A 12699-nucleotide genomic window follows, 5' to 3' on the forward strand; every position below is an offset into this window, starting at 1 on the left:
AGACTGGAATTGCAGGATAGATAATGCTGTTATGAAATATATATCCCAGGCAATTTAAGAAATCTTACTTAAAATTCCTAATTGCTTGTCTGCACAGGAGGTATTGGAGTGGAGGATTTCAAGGCTCTTTAAACATACTTTTTGGCCTTTCTTATTTTTTTCAGCCAGTTCAATAAATATAATTGTAGCTGGGCCAGTCTGTAGTACTAACTCAGGCTATATCCATCTGCACAGCACATAGATATTTGCTGCACATTTGATATCTGCAAGTAGATATTTACTCTTTATTTCTTTGTTTGTGTGTTGCTTAAAGAAATATTTAGGGTGTTGAGTAGCTTAAAAAAAAATGTTTTCTCTAAAAGAAAAAGCAATAGCAAGGCAGCCAGTCAGAGCACACTGGTGACAAACACTTGAGTGCCAGGGAGGAGCTCCTGCTGTCTCTGAGCCCTCTCTGGAAGCAGCAGCTCTGCTGTGTACGTGGCAGTGGCACTGAGCTTTGTGCTGGCTTCATTCTCAGCAATTTGTCAATCAGTGTCACTGCCCTGCTTCAGAGCCCTGGGCTGGTGCCTCTGCATGGCTCCAGCCTGTTCTGGAACTGTCAAAACTCACTCACAGGGGCCTCACCTCTCACTCAGCCAACACTCTGGTTCATTGACATGTGTTTCATTCCGTGTTTGGGGTTTGAGTTTATTTCAGTTGAAGTATTACTCTGTAGAAAATGACTTGTGCCTGTGCCTACCATAACACTGTGTCATTTTTATTTGTATGCCCTTTCTTTGGCTTTAACTAAGCCCTGAAGGCTTTGGAATTGAAGGATTAAAAAATAACAATAGCAAATAAAAAGCATAATTTTATTTTCAATGTTGCTAGGTACCTCATTCCATGTACCTCATTTATTATTTGCTAGATAGCTGTAGGCATACCAGCAGTTCACTGAAGGAATGAACAGAAAATATGGAAACAGTGATTATCCTCTAAAATCCAAATTAAATAGGCTATTGTCATTACTGCTTTTATGTCATTTCTCTAAATTCTTTAGGTACCATCATATCCCAGACTACTTTTATTTGCTCCAGTTCTGTAGTTAACAGCTGTAATGAGAAGATGAGAATTGAAATGTAATTTAAATGTTCCCCTTGAAACTCGTGTGCATCCTATGAGTGAGGAAACACTGTGCTGTAGAACATACTCTTCACTGCAGGGCTTCTTCACCCACAGGACCACCTGATCCAGCCTCAGCTGAAGTCACTGGAAAGGCTCCAGTGACTGCCAGAGGCTTTGGATGAGGATGTGTGAAATGAGGTCATGTGGGAAGATAAACACGAGATATATTCCAGCTGTAGCTGTGCACATGTGCACTAAATAGGGAGAGCTGCTGGGAGATACTGTTTGGAGAATAAATGGCTGATGGCACAGGATCTGAAGGACTCAAAAGACATAAGCTCTTGATTCACTTATATATTTCCATGTACAAACTGAGAGGCTAAAAGCATAATACTTTTCTCTAAGTGGCTCTGAGATACCACTTAGATTTTTTTTTTCCCCCTTCATCTCTCCTGTTCTCCTTTTTTTTTTTCTTTTAATTACACTGAGAGGTTACCTCTTCCATCAGAGTTTGGAAGTTTTAAAAAGAGAAATGTTTCTCTACCTTGTCTTTCCCTGGCTGGCCTTTCCCTTTCTTTTTGCAGAAAGATTTGCCCCACCATAAGTGGGAGTTCTGATGATTCTGACTAAAACCACAAATTGGTTCGGCAGACTTTACAGTTTAGTTTACTTAAAATGTTTGTTTTGGAGTTTAAAGTAGTTTATGCAATGGAAAATCTGTATATGTGTGGGGAGCTGGACATGTGTACTTGTATACTTCAAGTTTGGGAATACCAGAGTAAAAAGGAAATCTGTGCAGAATTTATCCAAAATTGAATTAGAATTCTTGGTGTACTGCCTACATACTGGAAATTAATTTTTTGAGCTCAAAAATTAACTATAACTGCATAATTTAATTTCAGAATAATTTCACTATAGTTGAAAACTGGAAACAGCTTAGCTACAGGCTCAACAAGGACAATGGAATTCAGCACGATCCATTTTTGAACTAAGCACAGTCCATATTTTGGTTTTTGCTTTCATAGTGATTCTCACTCTGATATCTCTCATATGCTCGTCACAGATTCCTGGTGCAACACTGGAAAATGTACTGAAATGTTTCTTGCTGTTTTATTGTGAAATTATATCTACCTGTAGTAAAGTTCTCAGCTTCCAATTCCATGGGCAAGCTGGAGATAGAGAGGAGGGAGGCTGCTTTAGTGTTTCACCTTTAGCAGCAGCCAGAAAAGTGTGAGACACTCAAACTGCTGTGCCTGTGCTCTGCCTGTTCTGTGAATAAATAGGTTGTCAATCTAGCACTTTAAACAAGCACTTTCTTCTTTTTTAACCTTGCTTCTTGACATTTTCCATTAAGCATACTGTAATGGAAAAGATGAGGAGAATTTCTCTACACACCAGGAATAGCAACCTGTCTGCTTAGCACCAAGGGCCCTTTGCTGTGCGGTGACTGAGAGCTTCATCCCACGCTGGATTGCTCCTTGAGATGAGATGCTGATAGCCCTTCCCCGTGTGGCTGTGGCTGCCTGGCTCGGGGAATTCCCCAGCCAGCCAGGAGCAGCACACTGCTGAGTGTGGCTGCAGAGTGCAGGCAGGCTCTGCCAGAGCTGGGTGTGCTCCCTGCGCTGAGCAAAGGCCATCTGTCCAGCTGTGCCACTCAGCTTTGGCTCTGAAGGCTCCTCAGGCAGGCACTTTGTCACCTTGTCCACTCTCCAAACCCCCTGATGGCCACCGAGCCCATGAGATATGTGGAAATCCAGTGTGTGCAGAAGGTGTTCATCAGTAATAATCACTGCTCACAGGCACCGGTAGGAATATTTAAATAGAGATAGGCAGTGCAATTCCTAAATATAAGCCTTTCTTAGAAGAAAACTGTTATTACTGCATCATAATGGAGCTCTGTTTTCTGGTTAATCTAACAGGCAAGAATGCTATATCAATACATTCTTGAAGAAAGGCAAAAACAGAAATCCATATATGCACGTAGGCATGTACAGAGACATAACCATGCAAAATACCTAATTAGTTGTCCATTACTTAAAGCTGTTTCAAAGCTAATTCATCATTAACTTAACAGATCTTTTAAGGAAGATGTTATTGTCCAAGCACTTGGATCTTATTGTAGTGTACTGCTGTTCCTTCCCTTCCTTCTGATATTTATGCTGCTCAAACACCAGGTCTGTCTTTGGAAGGCTGCAGTTAAATAAGCTCTGTGGAGGTAGCATCGTGTTTCCTAGCAACACCATGTCTGTGGCAGTGATGCTGCCTTCCCTCTCTTCTCTAAACGCAAAGTCATGTCCATTAATCCCCAGCTGCACTTAAAACTTTTCAGGGATTTTGCTAGCTCCCTACTGTTCATGTTTTCATTTTGCTCAGACGCTGCAAGGCAAACTGCTCCAGTGATTTAATTCTTGTCAGTGCCTCAGTAGAAAACCAACCACATGGGTATATTCACAATTACTATTTGGTTTTCACTTAAAACAAATAATTTGTCCTACACTGTGATGCCTCCCCTCAAACATTATAATTTTGGTCAATCAAGCAACCTGACAAATGGAAGAGATAAGCTAAATGTCTTGAAAATCTATTACCTGTGCTGCAAAAGTAACAGATTTTTTTTAAGCTAAGATGTGTAGTGGCAAAATAACCCTAAATTTAAGTGAAAGAGGCTTTTTTTTTTTTAATACACAGCAGCATTGAAATAAAATTTGTAGGACTTGTTTCTGTCTGCCAACAGCTTTCTGTGTAACATGAACTGAATAGTCTTTGACCTCTTGTGATACCAGCTGTGTGAGTTCCAGGGGTATCACTTTGTTGTATGGAAGCTCCTGCAGCATTGTGAGAATGAGTCTGGGTCAGAGAAACTGCTCTCTGACTTCACCTGCCTACAGCCAAGGCAGCTGGGAGGAGCAGGAGGAGACCAGCTCAGAGCTGTGGCTTTCTGAACAGGTTTGTAAAGGCACACACCTATTGTCAGGGACACAGCCTTCTCCTCCTGCTCAGATGCACAAAGAGGTGCACAGACAAATACCTGTGCTTGTGTGGATTGGGTGTTGATGGGTTTGGTTGTATTTGCCAAGGCTGCAGTTTGGTTTTCTTACCTTTTTTCCATAATGAATATTCAGTAAGATACAGTAATGTCTCTTGAGACTCATTTACTTACAGGAGAAAGGAGTTCAGGTATTTTATCACCTATGGACATTTGTTAGAACATGTAAGCAGCTTAGCTAATTCATATTTTTGTTCCTAATTTGGCTCTTGCTATACAATAAGTCATGTCATATTTACAGTCAATTGAAAACACTCATCTTTGAGTGTTCTCAAATCTCTTCTAATATCTCATCTCTTCTGTTTTTCAGAAAGTGTAAGATGTGATACCAAAATATAAGTAAACTTAGTGTTAAATAAGTAGGTATTCTAAAATTACCATCAATGAAGGAAAATATGAATTAATTTATTTAAATAAATAAAAGTATCTATGTAAACTTTGTGTTTAGACTCGTTCTGGAGAGTGATGCAACATTCAGTACAAAAAGTCCTCTGAGCATTGACGAGCTTGTTGAAGATGTTCTCCCTCATGTGTACACACATACAGTGGGAAAAATGAGAGACAGATCTTCTGTCAGCAGACTGTCATTTCTATCAGCTCAAGGTCTGGGCCTGTAGAGGGTTCTTAAAAGGTGTGCCACAGCAGGTAGAGCTCCTAGCTAGATCCCCAGGCGTCCCCTTCCTTCCCCGCGTGTTCCGGCGGTGGCAGGACCGAGCCTTTTTGTCTGCACAGTGAGCGGAGCTGAGCGCGGCGGGCGGGTGCCCGGGGCTCACCGTGTCGCTTTGTCCCCGCAGATGGCTGCCCGGACCTGTGCAACGGCAACGGGAGGTGCACGCTGGGCCAGAACAGCTGGCAGTGCGTCTGCCAGAGCGGCTGGAGGGGCCCGGGCTGCAGCGTGGCCATGGAGACCGCCTGTGCCGACAGCAAGGACAACGAGGGAGGTGAGCGGAGCCTGCTGCGGCCCGGGCGGCCCCGGCTGCGGCCGTGTGGGGCTGCCCTGCAGCGCGGGACACGGCGGGACACGGCTCGGGCCAGCCCGGCCCGGCGGGACCTGCGGGCTCCTGGGGTGCCACCGGAGCTCCCTGTGCCCCTCGGAGCCGCTGGCAGAGCCACCGTGCTGGCCTTGTCCTCTCCTGGGCACAGCCCCTGCCAGGATGTCCCTAAGCCCCTGCCAGGATGTCCCTTGCTGTCCACAGCCGCTGCCAGGCTGTCCCTCAGCCCCTGCCAGGATGTCCCTTGCTGTCCACAGCCCCTGCCAGGATGTCCCTCAGCCCCTGCCAGGCTGTCCCTTGCTGTCCACAGCCCCTCTCAGACTGTCCCTTGCTGTCCCACAGCCCCTATCAGACTGTCCCTTGCTGTCCCTCCCACAGCCCCTATCAGATTGTCCCTTGCTGTCCCAGAGCCCCTGCCAGGCTGTCCCTTGCTGTCCCTCAGGCCCTATCAGACTGTCCCTTGCTGTCCCTCAGCCTCTATCAGACTGTCCCTTGCTGTCCCACAGCCCCTATCAGACTGTCCCTTGCTGTCCACAGCCCCTGCCAGGCTGTCCCTTGCTGTCCCACAGCCACTATCAGCCTGTCCCTTGCTGTCCCACAGCCCCTGCCAGGCTGTCCCTTGCTGTCCCACTGCACAGTCCCCATGCCAGGCTCTGCAGGGCTGGGTGAGCTGTGCTCCATGAGCAGTAGGGTAAGGGGCTGACATCCCTGCTCTGTTTTCCCTGCCCTTTGTCAGGCATATCGCTATTAAATATAGGATGTGTCCTGTGTTTCCCTTCAAATATGTTTTTTCCGGGTTTTGTTGAGCCTTCCATGGTGGCCTGATAGCAGTTCTGAGACGTTGTGCTTTCTGAAGCAGATTGGTTAATTTCCTCCTTCATTTAAAGGAACTTTCTTATTCCTTTCAATATAATGTCTTTAGTTAGTCACATAGATTCTTTTTCATGTGCTTCTGCTCTCTGCTAAAAACCAAGCATCAGACACAGCTTTTTTCCTTGAGACTCCTTCCCTTTCCTTTGGTCAATAATTAAGCTAAAGAAAACATCCGCTGTTTGCTGATTAATAAATATTTTATAAATGTATTTCCTAAAACTGCAAAGCAACATTGAGCTGTATCAAGGGTAAAATTGTCATTAGGCTGCGTGCTTTAATTTAAGTCCCAAACTGAGGAACAGGTGTATTTGGTTTTGATTACATGATATTAACCACACCTGAATATCATCAACTTGTTTTCATTTGTAAATCCTCTGTTAGTTCCTTGGTTTCACATGCTCAGTGCTTACAAAAGTATTTTAGAAGTTCAAAAGCTATTTCAGTTTCAGAGAACTAGAACTTGCTTTATAGCTGTTACTGAATTATAGAATGCAGACTCTAACTGCCAGAGTACATTAATTGGCTTTTAAGTATACAACAAAACCCACTAAACTTGTGTTAATATTCAGTGTAAGAAACTAAAAGGTGAAATGCTTAGGTTTGCAGTTTTTACATGCTTTGAAGATTATAAAGGGAAATTTGAAAATGGATGTATTATTAGAATTTCCTCAAGGAAAAGAAAAAGGTTGGAAATGTTATTAGAAAAATTGGAATAAGAGGTTTATTTGTCTATCCAGGGCATTATTTTGCACTTGTAAAACAGGCAGGCAAGCAGGGAAGAGTATAACCAGTGACACTATTGAGCTGCTCATCCTAATGAAAAATTGCAGAATTGTAAAACTTATTCAAGGAGGGTAAACAGGAGCTCATCAGAGGTAAAGAATACAGAGAGAATTGCCCTACAGCAGATACATAATATTATGAATTAATAATTACTGCAGAATTGTATATTCCATTATCATGTGAGTTGCATGGATTTTGGTTTACCATAGTAAAGCACCTGAAAGAAAATTAGTTGGTCTAGCTGAAGGCTGGAAAGGCTTAGGGGAGAACTCTCCAGATGTTCTCAGTGTTTGCATTGTAAGTAATTTTTTTTTCCAGAGACTAGAGAGTTTACTGGTCACTGGTTCTTGTGAGTGTAAATAGTTTGAAAATTTAAGCTTGATCCAAGATCCAAACAACCTGAGAAGTCCCTTATACCCCCATGTTTTCACATGGGGTTTTTTTGATAAAGGTGGAAATCAGTCTCTTGTCTTCTGACCCTTTGCTCAGCCCTTTAATTCAATGATCATTCCTGCTCTTAATAGTCTCATTAATTCCCATGGAGTGTTTATATAAGGGAGCTCATCACCTGTTCAGCTGCTGTTTCTCCAGAAGCTTTCCAGGCATTCCTGAAAGACCAGAGGCACTTTGAGCCACGCTGTGTTTCCTGCACACAGCTCCCCTCAGGCTGTGCCCCTGCAGTGCTCTCAGTCTCTCCCATGCCTTGCTGGTTTGTGCTGCTGCAGTTTGCTCAATTATATTTTGGGGTTCAGATTCCTCTGAGATGTCCTGGGGTTCTGTCCCATGTGAGCTGTGAGGACAGAGGCATTGTCCTGACCACCAGTTGGTCAAATTTACAAGAACAACACAAAATTCAAAAACAAATATAATGTTAATCACTTAATGATTAATATCTCAGAATACAGTGCTGCCTCTGCCTAAGATGTGCTGCTCTGCACATGTCTGGCTCCAGGAATTTGTCCTCTGAGCTCTGTGTTCATAGGGGAGTTTGCAGGAATGGAGAGGCTGGAAGGGCTGTGTGTGTTCTGTGCTTCAAGCTGCACCTTTATGTAATTGTGACTCTCTATATAAAGAAACAAAATTAAGTTTTCTCATTAGACAAAGCTGAAAAGTGTACTATGGAAATCAATAGTAAAGATCCAGCTAGTTACCAGAATGCGAGGTTTCACATAAAATGCAAGTTTATTGGAAGTTAAAGAAATTGCCTCTTCTCCCAGTCACTCTTTTCATTTTAAACTCAGCTGAGTTTATTTGCAGCAAAGTGTTGAACTCATTTGCTGCTCCATTACCAACATTGCTTTGTTAACATAAGCAAGTAGTTCTGGGGTAGTACAGAACACACAAGCTGTTCTTTTGGAAGGCAGTGGGGTAGCTAAAAATACTTTTTTTTTCCCTTTTTCCTAAATGAGATCTTTTCTGGACAGTTGAGCCTCCTTCCTTTCTGTCCATCTCTGCATGTTGTTAAAATACAATTCCTTCAGCATGTCACTGAAAGGGAACTATAATTTCCTGTCTTCTGTGGCAGCAGATTTAACATATTTTGGAGCTTTTTCCCCTGTTCAGCCATTCTTATTGCAATTGTATCTCACAATCAGATTCAAAGGCCTTGGGCCAAGTCTTCATTTTATGGATGTCAAGGAGAGCATTGCCACTGACTCCAGAGGGTTTCTCATTTGTCCTGCTTTGTCTTATTATCTGCCACAATGCAAACTCCATACCATAGTTCAAAAAGAGAAAAATGAAAGATTATACTTAATATTTTCTTTCCATTTTAGATAAATGTCCTTTTGTTGCTTTATTCCTAGAAGAGGCAGATGAGTCCCCCTCTCTTTTCGACTTACAAATCTTCATTTTAAATGAGATGTCAGTGTGGATTACCGGCATAAATAAAATGTGATTCCAGAGCAGCGAGAGGAGAGAGTCTCCAAAGCTGCTTTCTCCTCTTAGGGCTGTTCAGGTGAATGATCTGAGGTAACGCTGGGAAATTCACCTGCTTTTGTCCTCACTGTCACATGTCAAATCAAGATATGGGTTTCACTAGGTCTGGAGGTGCCCAAGGGCAGTTTGGAGGGGCTTGGAGCAACCTTGGATAGTGGAAGGTGTCCCTGCCCATGGCAGAGCTGGAGCTGGATGAGCTTTAAGGTCCCTTCCAACCCAAACCAGCCTGTGGTTCTATGATTCATAATGAACATGTTTAGGGTTACTATGGTGCACAGGCTACTTTGCTGAAAAAAACTTGAAAGTCTCTTATTTATCTTTTGGGGTTTGTTTGTTTCTTTGTTTGTTTTTGCTGGGGGTTTTTTGGTTTTTTGTTTTTTTTTTAATAATTTCTCTGTAAGGACAAAGCCTAACTGAAAAGTAAGGGGATTCTGGCATGAACTCGCTTTTAACATCTCTGTAAATTGGAAAGTGCTTCTGTTTTCCAAACCGTGTTTGGATTACATAATTTGCTCACTGTGGCTGCTTCTAAAGCTAATATCTTCCCTTAATCATTCCCTCAGTAATCTAATCATTATTAAGCATCTTTTGGAGGGATTAGAAATAGCTTTATTTTAAGACCTGTAATTGTGATTACAATATATAATCCCCCTAATAGACACGTATAACCCATTTAATTCACCATGGCTTTATTTTAGGAAATTAAGGCATTACTGATGGTATTTTTAGGAATGGGAGAGGATATGCTACTTTTTACATTTCTATTTCTTTTGGCATATTGCACAAGGAAATCACTACTGTGGCTGTTTATACCCGTCATCTTGCAATAACTATTTTATAATAATTTGCTTGGTCCTAACTAAAAAATGTTTTTAGTATCTCAAAGCAGTCTCCTTAAATTACTGATGTTTAACTGAATTTCACTTTAGACTTCGCAGCACTTCCAGCTGCACAGCAAAACTCAGATGTCTTTCTTAAAGTATAGTTTCACTAAATGTTGGATGCAGTTGTTATCCATCACATTTGAGGACCTTTGTCCTGAGTGTTTTAGGATAATTTGGGAGAGAGATTTAAGAATCCTGTCCTCTGCAGAGGCAGCCTTGGCACAAGCCCATATTGCCCACTGAGGTTGTTCTTTCTAGGCTTTTCTTTTCCTTCTTTCTCTCTTCTCCTGCCTTTTGTATCTGTTCAAATTTACTGATTTTTATAGTTTTTATTGATGAGAGAGATAAATTATGTAATCTCAGAGAAAGACAAACAGGAAATAAGCAAAGATTTGCTAAATTTGTTTGTTTTGTATTTGACCAGGATGGAGAAGGCAGGTGCAAGCAGGTTAAAAAGAAATAATTTTTTTTTTTAAAGCTTAAATGAAATCACTGCTTCTATCACTTCCCAGATCACATTTCTCCTCACAATGTAATTATCTGGACTAAAATTGGTAGGAGAAGGAAAGGAAGCAACCCATAGCAGTATAGAATACTAAGCCAAATAGAAATGAGGAATTTCTTATTTGTTATGCAAAGTGGCACATTCTTTTTAAAATACATTTTAATTTCTTTTCCACTTGGCTTTCCAAAGAGAGATGTGCATGTCTCAGAAGGCAAATTTTGCCCTTCAGTTTGTTACTCTATATCTTTAACCCCACCAGGAAGTACAGTTGGTAATTCTGTTTGGCACAATACATTAAAGATAATGAATTAGAGAAAGCCAGCTATCTGCTCCAGTATGAAATCTCTTCAATTCACAAGAAAAATGCACTTCTAGTGAAGTTCACTGTCAGGACAGTGCACTTGACTGATTGAAAGGCTGTTTATTTGAGTTGTCTTAGAAAACTCATCTCCGAAATTAGACAGAAGGAAAATAGAAAGAAAAGTGTCTTCCTGCAATAAACATTTAGAAAAAAATTGCTTTTAGAAAATTACAAATCCTGTGACTTGATACTGCATCAGGCTCGTGACATTTAAGATAATACAAGTATTTCACAGCACAAAAGCAAATCATGTAATTTAGCTTGCCTCAACAAGCATTGCCTCAGCGGGGGTCTCTAATTCAGCACAGACAAAAGATTTTATGAAGTTCTCAATATAAATACCCAGAATACTCTTGGCACAGAAAATACCTTCCCAGAGCCTGTACAATAGTCAGTTGTGGAACATTAAATGTAATCAGGAGCTGAAATCTGTAGTGGATGGGGGCCAGAGCGAGTCACGTGGGCTCGGGTATAAAATGTGTATCAAGAGTAGGCACTCAAATTTTGACAAGAGCTAATGAGTGTGCTTGTATGTGATTGTGTTACAGCTTCATGTCAGCCTTTAATCGCCTTTACACACATTAGCCAGCTTATCCCTCCCCATCCCTCTCGGGATGTGGGCTGCAATAACTCACTCTCAGAACTGGGGAGGAGGGAAAGCAAGGAGCTCAGAGCCTGCAAATTCCATGGTTTGAAAAGGCACCAGCATCCCCATAGGTGTCCATGTACACTGGAGCTGGGCAAACATTGTTTTTCGAGGTTGTTCTCACCTTGTAGCCTTTTGGGTCAGCCTGGCTCTGAGCAAGGAGTGGTTTGGAGTTGGAGCATCAATTACCCACAGGTTCTGAGGGCCCCCAAGCTGGAGCTACACCTGCAGTGGGTTCCTGCAGCTGCTGCTCTCAGGAATGAGGCTTTTCCTGCCTGCCAGAGCTCCAGCAGCACAGGGATCCCAAGTGGGCCAGGGAAGTGGGGCGGGTGCTTCACCACTCTCATCTTCCAGGGTACTTTAAAACCTTGCAGTGGGGAGGATTTTGGGTATTCAAAGGCACAACCAATCTTCAGGTTCATTCTACTTTACCACAACTTGGGATTTACAATCCAGTTTGTTCTGAATGACAGTCTGGGTTACAAAAATACTCTGTTGTGCTCATAGTTAGGTACAAAAGCCAGTGTTGTAATGAATATCCTGATAGCTTACAGGGAGTCTTTACAGGGCTGAAGCAGGAATAGAAGCATTCCCTTTCTCGTTAGCACCAGGAACTTCTGAGAAATTATTTTGAATGATACATGCCAATATAGATAACAGTAATTAGATGATGCTACAAAAGTGTGAAAATTTGGGTTAAATATTAGATAAACTTCCTGGTAATAAGATATTCTGGGCTGTGGCATAGTCTGCCTGTGGAAGCAGTTTTGCATGCAGTTTTAGAGCTCAATTAATATATTTCTGTGTTGGCAGAGAAGGCCTACTCTTTTGATAATCTGATAGATCATCTCTAATTCTTTCACCTTGGGTATATTAATACTGCACATAATTAAAATCAGTTCATGATAAATTAACTAATTTGCCCTTAGAGTGATCAAAGACCCTTTTGCCCTCAGGGTTTGTAGTAGCTGCTGTTCCCCCCCTCCCTACCTCCATTTTAATCATCAGTCTGAAATGTTTATTGGAAAAAGAAAAATTTCCAGGAATTAGGCTCTGAAAGTCCCCAGGTCCTGCAGCTAGTGAAGTGTAAGGATGCCCTCTGCTGAGCATGGGCTCAGGAGTTTTGGGTGGAAGCAGAGTTGTCCCTTGCTGGGTACAGAAAGCATTGGCTCAGCAAGTTGGATGTCAGGTCAAAGTTCACTCATTCTGATGTGCATCGTGAATTGAACCTGAGGCACAACCTGCAAGTAATTGAAGAAATGTGGAAACTGTAGATAATTTACATATATAGCTCAAGCATCAACTTTCTGCAGAAAGGTGTAGCACCTTTTTAGTTCTGCAATCCAATAACCTGGACATGGTGAGAAATACATTCAGTGACGCTGGAACACTGATGCTGAGAGGTTCTAAATACATTAGAACAGGAGTGTGGTAAAATATATCACTTTTCCTCCTGAGAGCTTTTTTAGTCCTTCTAATGATGGTCAAGAGGAACACAATCTTAAGACAGTCATAAATATGAAATGCAGGAGTAGGTTAATCTACTTTCAAGTACTTCTTTGAAGTT

At 41.9% G+C, this 12699-nt stretch overlaps 1 protein-coding gene across 20 annotated transcripts in view; it reads left to right on the forward strand.

Annotated features, from left to right (window-relative positions):
• The window catches only part of TENM2 (teneurin transmembrane protein 2), a 613377-nt gene that overhangs the window by 554513 nt on the left and 46165 nt on the right, over positions 1-12699 (forward strand). For all 20 annotated transcript variants that reach the window (XM_072935329.1, XM_072935331.1, XM_030284000.4 and 17 more), the window contains one exon: positions 4945-5091. In XM_072935329.1, the coding sequence (XP_072791430.1) occupies positions 4945-5091 (147 nt within the window). The remainder of the gene's footprint in view (positions 1-4944; positions 5092-12699) is intronic.

Source organism: Taeniopygia guttata, chromosome 13 (assembly GCF_048771995.1).
Source record: "Taeniopygia guttata chromosome 13, bTaeGut7.mat, whole genome shotgun sequence".
Taxonomy (NCBI): domain Eukaryota; kingdom Metazoa; phylum Chordata; class Aves; order Passeriformes; family Estrildidae; genus Taeniopygia; species Taeniopygia guttata.